This window comes from Anolis sagrei, chromosome 1 (assembly GCF_037176765.1).
Source record: "Anolis sagrei isolate rAnoSag1 chromosome 1, rAnoSag1.mat, whole genome shotgun sequence".
Lineage (NCBI taxonomy): Eukaryota > Metazoa > Chordata > Lepidosauria > Squamata > Dactyloidae > Anolis > Anolis sagrei.
The window spans coordinates 167,848,526-167,864,144 of NC_090021.1; the positions used below are offsets into that span (position 1 = coordinate 167,848,526).

General features: G+C 42.7%; 1 protein-coding gene across 3 annotated transcripts in view; it reads left to right on the top strand.

The window, feature by feature from the left end:
- The window catches only part of NRP2 (neuropilin 2), a 386,206-nt gene that overhangs the window by 331,244 nt on the left and 39,343 nt on the right, over nucleotides 1–15,619 (top strand). The window contains exon 17 of one of the 3 annotated variants that reach the window (XM_060782908.2): nucleotides 3,637–6,440. The exons of the other annotated variants lie outside the window; for them this stretch is intronic. Coding sequence (XP_060638891.2) covers nucleotides 3,637–3,923 — 287 coding nt within the window. The 3' untranslated portion in view covers nucleotides 3,924–6,440. Of the gene's footprint in view, nucleotides 1–3,636; nucleotides 6,441–15,619 lie in introns of those variants that run through there. 3 annotated transcript variants of the gene reach the window in all.

The window sequence follows — 15,619 nt, forward strand, 5'->3', positions numbered from 1 at the left end:
AGCTGTTAGGGTTTCTGGGAGTTGAAGGCCAAAACATCTGGGGACCCAGAGGTTAAAAGTCATTGAGCTACAAAAAGGATGGGGGAAAGGAGACTGGATGTTGTAAAAGGGATCTTGAAAAGTTATTTTGTAATTGAGTAGTAGGTTTTTCAGACTATATGGCCATGTTCTAGAAGCATTCTCTCCTGATGTTTCGCCTGCATCTATGGCAAGCATCCTTAGAGTTCCAACAGACCTCACAACCTCTGAGGATGCTTACTATAGATGCAGGCGAAACATCAGGAGAGAATGCTTCTAGAACATGGCCATATAGCCTGAAAAACCTACAACAACCCAATGATTCCAGCCATGAAAGCCTTCAACAATATTTTGTAATTATTTACTGGATATCTTGGTCCTTTCCTCTGTAATTCCTCCCTGTGCAAGAACCTGGCCCTCCATATTATTGAGTCTTAGGGAGTGGTTCCCTCACAAAAGCGGAAAACCATGAATGCAGGGATGCGAGACCAAGGCTTTGGAGTGCTCTTCAGACTTGCCACAAAGTAAAATTTCCCAGATTGTAGGTGATGAATGGATGGATCAATTGCTAGTAAGAAATAGGTTGTAGCATAAATGTCTCTAGAAAGTTCTTGAGGCCTGCAAGATTGTAAACAAATACTTTTAATACTATTATTATCACTAGTAATATTAATGATCTCTCCATATGTAATAGCATGTTTCCCATTGCCAATCTGTAGGGGGGCTGTATGTTACACTTGTGAAGATAATGAGTACCATGCTTCTTTTGGGAGGAAGAAATGAGATGTTGGGACAGATCTGGAGTATGTGTGTGAACAGATGAAAGAATTGTGTACATTGAAGTCATGCAGAAGAGTCATATTGAGGTTTTAGGCTCCTTTTTGTGTATTAATCCGCTAAAGCTTTAGTAGATTAATTGTAATAAAGATTAGTCACTGAAGGGATAGAAATACATGTTAAAAGCATCCCTGTTTTGGGAACTTTGGCTGTAGGTCATGAAAGAGATTTTTTTACACCATTTAATATATTTAAGAAGGTCTTTCCTTTTGACAAATGCCGCTTTCAGTTATTAAGTTGTACATTTTGTTTTATACATTCATTAGTATCTCAAAAAGGCATTTAATCAAGATGCTGGTGATCTACACCTTGATTTAAGTCTAATCAATTAGTTAAATGCCAAGTGATTAATAATCAGAGTATAATCCTATACTTCTGTACTTAGAAATAATTCAAGATGACTTCACTGGGGCTTTCTTCCCAAATAAATGGGTAGATGATTGCAATGCATGTAAAATTCTTTAAATGTTTGACAGCCCAAGTGTGTATCTTTTAGTACACAAGACAGGGATAACTTAAATCTTTCAGGAGGAAAAATCATGGGATTCGAAGACACTTGTTAACCCTGGATTTCCAGTTTGCAATAATTGTTAGGCCTGAAGTTACCATCATGCATAGCAGATATTGGGTTGTTGTAGGCTTTTCGGGCTATATGGCCATGTTCTAGAGTGGTGTTTCTCAACCTTCCTAATGCCACAACCCCTTAATGCAGTTCCTCATGTTGTGGTGACCCCAACAATAAAATTATTTTCATTGCTACTTCATAACTGTAATTTTGCTACTGTTATGAATTGTAAGGTAAAATATCTCATAAGCAGGATGTATTTTTTATTCACTGGACCAAATATCCCACACATCCATATTTGAATACTAGTAGGGTTGGGCGGGGGGGGGGGGGGATGATTTTGTCATTTGGGAGGTGTAGTTGCTGGGATTTATTGTTAACCTGCAATCAAAGAGCATTCCAAACTCCACCAACAGTGGAATTGAACCAAACTTGGAATAAAAAACTCCCCCAACCAACAGAAAATACTATCGATGTATTTCTAATTGAAACTCTCAATAAAAATTACTTTTTTTAAAAAAACCAACAGAAAATACTGCAAGTGTTTGGTGGGCATTGACCTTGTATTTTGGAGTTGTAGCTCACTTACATCCAGAGAGCACTGTGGACACAAACAATGATGGATCAGGGCCAAACTTAGCACGAATACTCAATATGCCCAAATTTGAACACTGGTGGAGTTTGGGAAAAATAGACCTTGACATTTTGGAATTGTAGTTACTGGGATTTATAGTCCACCTACAATCAAAGAGCATTCTGAACTCCACCAATGATGGAATTGGGCCAAACTTTCCACACAGAACCCCCATGATCAACAGAAAATGCTGTGCTTTCTGATCATCTTTGGCGACCCCTCTGACACCCCCTCATGAACTCTCCAGAGGTCCTGACCCCCAGGTTGAGAAACACTGTTCTAGAGGCATTCTCTCCTGACATTTTGCCTGCATCTATGGCAAGCATCCTCAGAGGTTGTGAGACTTAACAACCTCTGAGGATGCTTGCCATAGATGCAGGTGAAATGTCAGGAGAGAATGCCTCCAGAACAGGGGTCCTCAAACTTTTTAAAAAGAGCGCCAGGTCACAGTCCCTCAAATGTTGGAGGGCCGGATTACAATTTGAAAAAAAAAGAAGAATGAATTCCTATGCACACTGCACATATCTTAGTTGTAGTGCAAAGAACACGTAAAAACAATACAATAATTAAAATGAAGAATAATTTTAACAAATATAAGCTTATTAGTATTTCAATGGGAAGTGTGGGCCTGCCTTTTGGCTGAGATAGGGTTGTTGTTGTTGTTGTTGTTGTTGTTGTTGTTGTTGTTGTTGTGTGTTTTCAAGTTGTTTCAGATTAGGTTGATCCTGAGCGAGGGCAAGGTAAATGACCTTGGAGGGCTGTATTCGGCCCCCGGGCCTTAGTTTGAGGACCCCTGCTCTAGAACATGGCCATATAGCCCGAAAAGCCTACAACAACCCAGTGATTCCAGCCATGAAAGCATAGCAGATGTTGTTAGATAGCAATCATAGCTCTACATACTTGAGATTGAGACCCATGAATAAAAATACACCGTCAATGATTTCTGATTTCAAAAAGGGTTACCAAATGGATAGACAACCTCCAAGACCTATTGTATTCGGAAGATTGGAGTGGGGATGGGGAGACGGGGACAGATTTAAGGTCTCTAGGTCTCCATGCATGATGACCTGTGGAAAATCAAAGCCTTGCCTGCAGATTCATCTCTGCCTCCTTTTCCCACAGGAATGAAGCATGTTTTCCCTCTCTAGTATCTTCCTTGTGATCCTGTCACAACCTTCGTCATACGTTGCAATTAAACTCTTGTCACTTGTTTGAAAATGTGATATGTTTTGTCATTGCTTGACAAACAAGTGCCACATTGCAACAAGACTCAGCTGATTGGGGGAGGGGGGAGCAGTTTCCACCAAGTAGAATGGCTATTAACAAAATTTACCCCCTCCCCAACTGCCTAATTAATGAAGTGCTTTAATTTGCCTGCTTGTCAAAAACCCAAATGCTGTTCCCACCAAGAGGGAAAGCTTGGTCATGCAGACTGTGTTTAAGCTGCTCGAAGCTCTGAAACGCATGTGCGTGTGTGTGTGTATCTGTATCTCTTTTTGCGTATGCATGTGTGTGCGTGGGTGTATTTTTTTATTAGCCCGCATGCATCCCACCTAGCAACATTCTTCTGTCTCTCCCCCAGGGGGCACCCTTCTGCCAGGGAGCGAGCCCACGGTGGACACGGTGTCAGTGCAGCCCATCCCAGCCTACTGGTATTACGTTATGGCCGCCGGAGGTGCTGTTCTGGTTCTGGTCTCCGTCGCGCTGGCCCTTGTGCTCCACTACCACCGGTTCCGCTATGCGGCCAAGAAGAGTGATCACTCCATCACCTACAAAACCTCCCACTATGCCAACGGGGCCCCTCTGGCTGTGGAGCCAACCTTAACAATAAAACTAGAGCAAGACCGCAGCTCCTCCTCGCATTGCTGAGAGTGGAACAGCAACACAAAACAGATAAACAATTTAAGACTTCAAATACGTTGCCTCAATTTTGCACTTTTTCTCCTTACCCAGCATATATGTGAACTCGAGACATCTCCTTCCCCGGCCCCTTTGTTCTTTGACAAACTCTTAACTATAATGCTGCATCTTGGACCGCAAGAAGAGACTCACCTCTCCCTGTCTCTTTGAAAGTGAATGCTCCTTTATATATTTTTTTCAAAGACTTCTTTTCCCCCCTTTTTTGGTCCCCCAATAGACAACTTGCAAGAAAACTCAGTAGCAAATCAGGAGGGGTATGCAAGAGAATAGGTGTGTGCGTGCTTGTATACCTGTATCTATATCTATATGTATGTAAGTGTGCATGTGTGTGTGATATTGACTGGATGGCTATTTGGAAGGGTCCTTTGGGACTTGCTTGTCCTGCGATGACTTTCACAAGGAGTGCTTTTTTTCCTGCTCTGCCTCATGGAAGGCCCGGAATACCTTTTTTAATGACAAATACACTGATTTGTTTACTTGGAGAAGTGAGCGATGCTTTTTGTTGCCTTATCTAGCTCCGGCTGGGTTTATGTTTGATATCCTCAAGAATGTCAGCAGGTTCAGGCTGGTGGAGTTTGAAAGAAAGAAAGAGAGAGGCTGTGCCAAAGGAAATGTAGAAAAAAATGGCAAGCCAAAAGAGAAAGAGAAAGGGGGGAAAAAGGAAAAGCCACAGTGGATGATGGGAAGAAAGAGAAAGGCTTGGAGATGGCCCGATCTAAGATTTTACAGTATGTTTTTCCCAGACATCACAAAAACATAGCCATCATTTGGGTAATTACTCCTTCAACAAAACAAAAACTTTTTCAAGTTGCCTTATGAAAGAGAAGCTCATTCTGAATGTTAAACCCAGCCTTATAATAATACATAGACATCAATATATTTGAAGGTTTTGGAAAAGGCTGTGGCTTCATAAATATGAGGTTTACGTGTTGCGATAAACTTCACCCTTAGCGATACTTTTTTTTCTCTTTTTGTTTTCCTCCTTGTATTTTTACTAGTCATTTACAAAAGATAAAGAACATTTCCGCCCCTGAGTTTCTCTCTCCAAGTTCCCGTAGATGGCCGGCTGACACATTTGTTGGTCATGTTGCTTCTTAAGGTGTTGGTAATGACATCTGTCAACCAAAGCCCCAAGAATAGGGACTGCTAAAATCCAGATATCTCTGCATCTTTTAACGAAGGAGGCATAATGGAGTCCGTGATAAGCCTCGTATCTATTGATTTGCTCTGAAGTAATGCAATGGAAATGCCTTATATAGATTTACAAGTGATAACACACAAAGGTGGTTGGAATCGTTCAGTCTGATATATTTTCAGGCAAAATACATCTCCACTGAACACAATTTCCCAGCGTTGTTTGGGTTTTAATAAAAATCCAGTCATGACTAGTTATACCCTTCTGAAAATATCGATTCACCTTTTCTTGCTTGTGATAAGAGAATTTCAGAATAGTAGCATTGTCGCACGGGGGTGAATGCCATTGGGAGGGGGCTTCTGGTTTGCCAATTCAGGTGACATCAATGAACTTGTGCAAAAACATTGGTGCCCCCTTTCAGCAAATCCAGTTGATTTAATTATGTGGAGAAATTCCCAGTGGATTGATTCCTACAGGGTTGACTTGGGTCAAGAAAAACACAGGAGATTCTTTGCCAGTTCCCAAGAGGAACACATTAATGTGGGATGCGTGTCGCATCCTTCCACCCTGTGTTATTCAGGTAGCATGCTCTAGTGCATGTTGCAAAGTAACTCTGCCAAGATGCTTGCTTAGTTGGGTTAATGACACACAGCGCTGTCTAGTAGACAAGCTGTTCTTTAATTAAAGTGCAGAGTTTATATGCAAACCATGATATTGTGTGCGGATAAACTGCACCTAAAAAGGAGTATGTGAGAGCGGAGCAATCACATGTCTCCTGCTATGAAATGGGGAGAGGGTAGGCTACAAGGGCCTCTGAGTTACATGAAGAAGTGATCAGGATGTTCCCTTTAAGATGTGTTTTAGTTGACTTTGTGGGTCCTAGGAAAACGTGTCCCAGTGTGGAAACAATATAGTAGCAAGTACATTGATGTCTGCACCGCTGGTACTTGTGATAGGAAACCCCTAACATTGAAATAAAAAGAATGGTGCATTGAAACTGTCCCTTCCGACTGGTTCTCCTGATCTTGCCCCCTAACAGCAGTCAAGTGTAAATATATCCAGCAGTCTTTCAGATTTCATCCTGGGTCAGAGATCCTCAATCTGGGTGTCTTTAACCCGATGGAGATACCCTGGTTTTTGTATTAAGTATTTTTTGCCAAAGACTGCCCTGCCCATTCTCAGTTTTTACTGCCACCTTTCCACCCTCCCCTTAGAGCTGTGACATCGTCAGCATCACCCAGTTGCCTGTGTGTGGAAATATCTTGTGGATTTTGAAATTCTTGACAATGTATTGTGTGGAATGTAATAAAATGATGATATTTTTATACATAGATCTGTTTTTTTCTTCTTCTCCTTGTTGTATTGCAACAGTGTTACATAATAACAGGAAAAAAAATGAAATGCCCTTCACAGTGAACCTTCTAAAATACTGCTGGACTCAAACTATAGTACAAAAATGGTTGTGGACACCAAATTCCCTTTGGAATCAGTGGGATTCAAACCTAGAATAAGGAAATACATATAGGCTTGAGCCTATGGGCGGGATAGCCAATACTCCAGAAGACAGGAGCAAAATTCAAAATGATCTGAACAGATTAGAGAGATGGGCCAAAACTAACAAAATGAAGTTCAACAGGGACAAATGCAAGATACTCCACTTAGGCAGGAAAAAAATGAAATGCAAAGATATAGAATGGGGGACACCTGGCTCGAGAGCAGTACATGTGAAAAAGATCTTGGGGTCCTCGTGGGCAACAAGTTAAACACGAGCCAACAATGTGATGCAGCGGCAAAAAAAAAGGCCCATGGGATTTTGGCCTGCATCAATAGGAGTCTAGTGTCTAGATCCAGGGAAATCATGCTACCCATGCTCTATTCTGCCTTGGTTAGACCACACCTGGAATATTGTGTCCAATTCTGGGCACCACAATTGAAGGGAGATATTAACAAGCTGGAATGTGTCCAGAGGAGGGCGACTAAAATGATCAAGGGTCTGGAGAACAAGCCCTATGAGGAGTGGCTTAAAGAGCTGGGCATGTTTAGCATGAAGTAGAGAAGGCTGAGAGGAGACATGATAGCCATGTATAAATACGTGAGAGGCAGTCATAGGGAGAAGAGAGCAAGCTTGTTTTCTGCTGCCCTGGAGACTAGGACGCGAAACAATGGCTTCAAACTTCAAGAAAGGAGATTCCATCTGAACATGAGGAAGAACTTCCTGACTGTGAGAGCTGTTCAGCAGTGGAACTCTCTGCCACAGAGTGTGATAGAGGCTCCTTCTTTGGAGGCTGGATGGCCATCTGTCAGGGGTACTTTGAATGCAACTTTCCTGCTTCTTGGTAGGGGGTTGGACTGGATGGCTCATAAGGTCTCTTCCAACTCTATGATTCTATAAAAAACAATGTATTCCCAAATATGAGTGTGGTTCTTCCCCTTCCCATTGACAGCAGGCTCACATTAAGGTTAGATGGCCAGGGAAGGAGTTATTGAGCTGGGCAAGAGGTAGGGAGGCTGGCTGGCAGAAATTGTTCTGCCTATGGCCTGAACAAGTGGCAACATAAAACATTCAAGGGAAGAGGGCAGATGAGTAAAAATCAGAGGAATGTGTGCATGTGGATTTTGATCTTCAGAGTATGGAAGTAAAAGAGGTTTATGAGGCCTCTGGCTTACCTGAAAGACTGGAAATTAAACACTTTGATCACATCTACTTTGGAGATTTGAAACTTAAATCTTAATATGCCAAAGCCAATCATTTGAAGTGAGAGAGCGGAGGTAGGTTGGATTTTATCATCATATGCATAAGACCTCACACATTAAAAAAAATCAGGATTAATTTTATGCCTAATACCTCCTAAATCCATGCTCATCACCATACAATAGAGTCCCCTCACCCACCCACCCCAGCTGTATTTTGAAAGACTGGAAACTTTGGGAATACCATTGAATGCTAAACATACATGGAGTATTTTGAAATCCATTCAGGTTATGAATACAGAAAGTGACTCAAGTAGGTTAAAGGAATGGATGACCTATTTTAATTGTTCCTGCAAGTACAGCTCATGTATGAAGACTAAAAGCTGCTTTCCAAGGTTTGTTGCAGAGGAATGGCATCATTTAGTGGCCAATCTAGGAGCAATATTGACTTGTATTGTCGAAGGCTTTCATGGCTGGAATCACTGGGTTGCTGTGAGTTTTTTGGGCTATATGGCCATGTTCCAGCAGCATTCTCTCCTAATGTTTCACCGGCATCTGTAGCAGGCATCTTCAGAACATCTGAAGGTGAAACATTAGGAGAGAATGCTGCTGGAGCATGGCCATACAGCCCGAAAAACTCACAGCAACCCAATATTGGCTTGGATTACCCAAGTCTAACCTCAGAGGCGGCCCTAAGTAATTTTCAAAGGTAAGCAAACAGTATTTTGGCGCCCCCCCCCCCCCAACCAATCATTGATATATATTTTCTGTTCATCGTGGAAGTTCTGTGTGCCATATTTGGTTCAATTCCATCATTGGTGGAGTTCAGAATGCTCTTTGATTTTAGGTGAACTATACATCCTAGTAACTACACTTGCCGCACTTGCTCCCTTGCCTGGTCCGCTTTGGGTCCAGAGGTGTGCCTGAAGACCGGCTCCCTTTCCAGATCCCCCAGCGCTCCACCTGCCTCCTCTCCCCAATCCGCGGGTGGGCCAAGGGGCGGAGCCACCGCGTCTGGCTTGCTTCAGGTCCAGAGGCGTGTCTGAAGACCCCAGCGTGTGCACCAAAAGTCACCTCTTCTCCTGACTTTCTCCTCAGCCATTGGGAACAAGAGAGAGAGAGAGAGAGAGAGAGAGAGGTGGAGATACTCACCTTTCTTGAAGGTAGGCGCAAAAACAAAGGAGGGAGCGGAGGTGGGAGATACCTCCTGTCGGAGGGGCTCTCTCTCTCTCTCTTGGTCCCAATGGCTGAAGAGAAAGCCAGGAGAAGAGGCAACTTTTGGTGTGCCCAGCAGCGAGGCAAGAAAGCCGAGGCTCCCCCCGGACTGCTAGGGCTGTTGTGAGCTGAGGGGGCACTCCTCAAGTGGCGGTCGAGGGGCATTTACAGAGGCGCCTCTGCGCCCCTGGCAAAAAAAGTGATCTGCGACCGCTTACTTCGCATAATGGACGAGCCACCCCTGTCTAACCTTGAATGACCCTCAGCATTCAGAGACCTGTGGCAGTATGCCAGGAGCACACCATTACTGGAAGTGCTCTGCTAGCCCAGCAATGTCTCCTCTGACTGGCATTTCCAGGATTTCCAGCAGGAATCTTTCCCAGCTGCCAGATATAGGACCTGCGACTTACTGGATGCAGAGTACATGCCTTTTCTTCTAGCAGCCAGCTAAATAGCATAATCTTGTGTGAGTTTGTAGTTTCTACCTGAGACATCAAAAGATGTTGAAGCCCCTCTCTGATGTTTGTCGTGAGGACAACGTGGAGAAGCCCAGCTGTGTTACTCATCTCATGGGGGCAAACGTTTTCCCCTGCTTTCTCCTTCTCTTCATATGTTTTTCTTTATTATCTCTCAATTATCTGTACTTAAATCACTCTTTTATTCTGCTGCTGTGCGCTTGTTCCTTATCTAAAACAGCCAATTCAAACTTCTCACACAACAGCAAGCAAGAATTTTTGAGTAGCCCACAAGATTGTGGGGTGTTACTAAAGATATGTTGTATTTTTGCTGCAGGAAGGAATGCCTTTTGGATTTTAAACTTTTTGGACTCAAAGCTTCTGGTCTACCTCTGAACTAAAAGTTTCCTTAGTGGCAGTGTTTTGTTTCCTGGACAACAAATTAAGTTGTTTGTTTGTCAAAAAATTCAGAAGTCCCTTAAAGAGCTCAGAACATTAGTAATTTGTTAATCTGACTGCTAAATTTTGGCTTTGAAAGAGGTTCTAGAACACTAGTTCCCTTTTTTTTTTATTTTACCAGAGACCACTTCTCCAGGGACCACTTTGACCCGGGGCCACTCTCCAACATTAGTACCAAATGGGTTACGAATGAGTTTTTTGGTTAACCTCTAGATCAGTTTGGTTATTTGGGATGTTGATTCAGAAAATTGCATTGGATAGACCACATCAGCTCTAGTTTTTGATACAGAACACATGCCATCCATAGTAGCCTTCTGCTTGCCCACAGAAAAGCATGTTTAATAAGCTTTGGCACTATAGGAAGGTCTCGCAAGACCAGTCGCTCTCGCTGCAACCGTGTAGTAACGGTAAGGTCGCGGAACATATTTTAGTTCTTGTGGACCACAAGTTGACGTGGTTGACACCATTTCCTCATAAATAAAGCTGCAGATACCAGTCCTGCAGATAAAGGGTTGTACTATACCAGGGGTCCTCAAACTACGGCCCAGGGGCCCTCCAAGGTCAGGGTCAACCTAAGTCTGAAATGACTTGAAAGCACACAACAACAACAACAACAACAACAATAACAATCCTATCTCATCAGCCAAAAACAGGCCCACACTTCCCACTGAAATAATAATAAGTTTATATTTGTTAAAATTGTTCTTCATTTTAATTATTGTATTGTTTTAAGTGTTTTTTGCACTATAAATAAAATATGTGTAGTGTGCATAGGAATTCATTCATTATTTTTTTCAAGTTATAATCCAGCCCTCGAACAGTTTGAGGGACTTTTACCTGGTCTCTGTTTAAAAAATTTGAGGACCCCTGAACTATACTTTTATATTCAAAACTCTGTTTACAATGATTGAAGGAAACGATGGAAGGAGCCGGGGTGTATGTAGGATTTTAAAAAGCAGCCAAAATGGTGGAGTGATAGAGAATTAATGGGGACTGCCTCTGCTAAAATGAGGCAGAGAGAGTGTATGGTCAGGGACTGCCCTAGGTAATTTTCAACGGTAAGCAAACAGTATCCCCCCCCCCCCAACCAATCATTGATATACATTTTCTGTTCGTCATGGGAGTTCTGTGTGCCATATTTGGTTCAATTCCATCATTGGTGGAGTTCAGAATGTTCTTTGATTGTAGGTGAACTATACATCCCAGTAACTATTATTATTAAATTATTAAACTTTATTTGTACCCCACTAGCATCTCCCGAAGGACTCGATGCAGCTTACAAAGGCCAAGGTCTCAACACAACAACAACAGATAATAACAATACAATGCAAAGCAAATTAAAAACATAAGCAATAACAAAAACAAAACATTACACTATTACGTAATAAAACCAGGGCCGGGCCAATGAAGGGTACAGGTTAAAAAAGTGCTGGGTGTAAGAGGTGATATGTTGAGATTCTGGGCAAGTGCAATGTGCAGAGAGTCTTAAACTCTAATAAAGTGCTTTTGGGACGTAGTGCTCGAGGTTATCCTATTCTGGAAAGGCACATCGGAATAGCCAGGTCTTCAAGTTCTTCCTAAAGACTGCCAACATGGGTGCTAGTCTAATGTCTTTGGGGAGGGTGTTCTAAAGTTGGGGGGCAACCACAGAGAAGGCCCTGTCCCTCGTCCCCTCCAAATGAGCCTGCGACGCAGGTGGAATCGTGAGCAGGGCCTCTCCGGATGAGCGGAGGGAGCGCGTGGGTTCATATACGGAGATGCGGTCACGCAGGTAGGCAGGTCCCAAACCCAAACTACAACTTGCATATGTCAAAGTCTATTTTCCCCCAAGAGCACCTCTAGAGCGCCCCTGGGCAAATTCAACTATACTGTGAATGCTTACTTTGCGTAATGGGTTGAGCCACCCGTGTATCGTCTATCAATCTCTCCCAGCAGACTGCCTTATGGTCAACAGATTCCTTCTTTCTTCCTCTCTGCTTACAACAGCCCAGAGCAAATGGAGCAATAATCTTTGCTCCAGTTATCTGCTAAAGTTGCTTGCAACGTTTTTTGGTGTACATTAAGTTGCATACTGACTGTAGTGACATTTAAGCCTCATCAGACTAAAAGTTAACTATGCAAGTGAATTAATACTTTGTTTGTTCCAAGCTGAAGGAATTATTTTATTCTTTTCGCAAATCATGATTGTTAATGCTGTTGCTTCTTTGGCAAAACAGAGAATATTTATTCATTGTTCCTAAATTTGGAGGTCATTTGGGAACACTTTTGGCAATATTTATATTAGTAAAAATAACATTTTTTGCAAGATGAAAATGACAGGAAACACTGGGTTGCTTTGTAAAAAGAAGATGATAAAAATAACTCTGAAAAACAACATTCCAAGTTCTGATAATGAGCTAAACGAAATGAGGGAGAGGCAGGCATTTTGGAGATTTATGTGTCTTGTAGCAGAATTCTGAGTGTTAAAGACATAGGGCCTGAAAGTTAGCAGATCTCTTGGCCAGGTAAGCAGCCTCATCCAAACTAAGCAAAGATCAGGTTCTCAGAATGGTGTCCAGAAGGCAAAAGTTGTCCAGAAGCAGAAGGGACTATGAGACAAATCTTTGCCTTGACACTCAAAATTGCTCACGCTGAAGACCCAAATTGGTCAAGACTTATGGGAGGCCAATGAGCTCTACAATGGGTTGTTGTAGGTTTCTCAGGCTATATGGCCATGTTCTAGAAGCATTCTCTCCTGACCTTTTGCCTGCATCTATGACAAGCATCCTCAGAGGAGCTCTACAATGTTCCCTTGATAAATCACGCTATTATCCTTTAATGGTGGCTTCTCTGAACTTGTTGACCGAAAGGTCACAGGTTCAAATCCGGGGAGGAGTGTGAGCTTCCACTGTCAGCCCCAGCTTCTGCCAACCTAGCAGTTCGAAAACATGCAAATGTGAGTAGATCGATACCCTTCTCTGGTGGGAAGGTGATGGCACTCCATGCAGTCATGCCGGCCACATGACCTTGGAGGTGTCTATGGATAACGCTGGCTCTTCGGCTTAGAAATGGAGAGGAGCACCACACCCCAGAGTCGGACACGACTGGACTTCATGTCAGGGGAAAACCTTTACTCTCTGAACAACACAATTTATTTGGCAGTTCCTTAAAACAATGAACTACTTCAATGGCCCCATAAGCCTTATAGACCAACTATATCAGGTATTTCTGACTTTTAACAAGACACAAGAACAACATTATCATATAAACAGAAGGCAAACACACACAGATCAACTTCTAGGTGAAGGGTTACTGATTTTATTGCATATTCTATTCATGGGAGTTGATCTGTGCTGCAACATCACTTTTTGCCTAAGAAAATATACCATTTATATACATATATCTGTAATGATTGTGACTCTTATCTCACAAGAATATATTTCTTTAGCCATCTGAGTTCCAGTGCAAGTGAACTAAATGGAGGCAAGAAAGGTGCTGATTTGGAGAATTGGTTGAAGCTGTAAGCTATTGTAAGAAAACTATGATGCGGCAACAAAAAAAAGCCAATGGGATTTTGGCCTGCATCACTAGGAGTATAGTATCTAGATCCAGGAAAATCATGCTACCCCTCTATTCCACTTTGGTTAGACCACACCTGGAATATTGTGTCCAATTCTGGGCACCACAACTGAAGAGAGATATTGACAAGCTGGAATGTGTCCAGAGGAGGGTGACTAAAATGATCAAGGGTCTGAAGAACAAGCCCTATGAGGAGTGGCGTAAAGAGCTGGTCATGTTTCACCTGAAGAAGAAAAGGCTGAGTGGAAACATGATAGCCATGTATTTTTTTGTGTCAGGAGCAACTTGAGAAACTGCAAGTTGCTTCTGGCATGAGAGAATTGGCCGTCTGCAAGGACGTTGCCTAGGGCACGCCCAGATGATTTGATGTTTTTATCATCCTTGTGGGAGGCTTCTCTCATGTCCCCGCATGAGGAGCTGGAGCTGATAGAGGGAGCTCATCCGCCTCTCCCTGGATTTGAACCTGCAACCTGTCGGTCTTCAGTCCTGCCAGCACAGGGGTTTAACCCACTGCACCACCAGGGGCTCTGGTGTATAAATACACCAAAGCCATGTATTATATTATACATGTATTATAGCCATGTATTAATACATGAGAGGAAATCATAGGGAGGAGAGAGCAAGCTTTTTTTCTGCTGCCCTGGAGACTAGGAGGCAATGGAACAATGGCTTCAAACTACAAGAAAGAAGATTCCACCTGAACATTAGGAAGAACTTCCTAACTGTGAGAGCTGTTCAGCAGTGGAACTCTCTGCCCCAGAGTGTAATATAGGCTCCTTGTTTGGAAGCTTTTAAACAGAGGCTGGATGGCCATCTGTCGGGGGAGCTTTGAATCAATTTTCCTGCTTCTTGGCAGACGGTTGAACTGGATGTCCCACTCTATGATTCTATGAATCACTCTTTTGGTAAATATTGATATAAAGCATCTATGTGCCTAGATTAGGACACTTAGTAGGAGAAAAGCTAAGCTTGCAGGGCCCCGAATCCCTGTTAGTACATTTGAGGCCAGGATAGTTACTTATCATCCCTGGGTCCTGATTTTCAGTCTTGTGTCGTTAAAATGACACGAGATATGAGAAAGAGCTTCTCTAATCAAATGCAGAGTGCCCTTCCTTTTCCAATGAACAATCATTTCCTACATATCTAAGACACTGAAGGGCTTCCTAACATAGCAATAATCCATATTTTTGAAGTTTTGCTGGCTGATCTCAGGATCACACCCCAATTATGCGCAGGATTCAGTCCTAATGATCACACACACACACACACACTGCACACCGCTGCTGCCATCCCTCCCCTGATTTTTTCCCCCTTCCTGTCATTGCTTGTTAGGAACTAATCGTCTTGATCAGCTAAGCCAACTCATATGATTCATTTGGGATTTTGCTAAAGTGTTCAGTTGCTGAGTGTGATTATATCAGATTCCTCAGGAGGGCATACCCAGGAGATGAGACACATCATTTCAAAACATCCCACAGGATCCAAGATAGCTCAGCTATTGCAAAACAGTGCAAGAAAACTGCCATTCAAAGAGCCCATTTGGAATACCTTTGCCAGTTAGGATGGGGATCTGGCCAGCTTGCCCATCAGAGGTTGGCTGAGGGAGGGGGGAGCTAGCAATGACACAAAATTAAAAATGTGGTTGCTTCATATTGGCCCATATACATTTGCATGGAGAAATAGGGCCTCATCATCTATCACTTGCTTTGGGAAGGCTCGTTCACCTTAACTGCATGGTACTGTGATGCGATAATGGGACAGGACTCAGCTGGGGAGGAGAAAGTGCCTTCGGGGCACATTAGCCAATGGAATTGTGCCTGGAGTAAAATGTGAAGGGGGGAAGCAGAGAACTACTCACAGGAGCTTGCACATGTCTACTTAACCTATGATGTATCCTTCCTTCAGGAAAAGGGCCTCGATTAGGTTGCCTTTCAGGAATACCATCCAGCCATTTGATTCCATGCTCAGTAGAACATAACACAGACTTTATTTCATTTCATTTTATTTGTGTCCCATCTTTCTTCCAGCATGAGACTCTTGATGCAGTTTCTAAAATAGTAGGAATTTCAATTCTTACTGTGATTTTTCTTCCTGGGTGTTGTGTCCCATCCCTCTAGGTTTAGCATTATAAA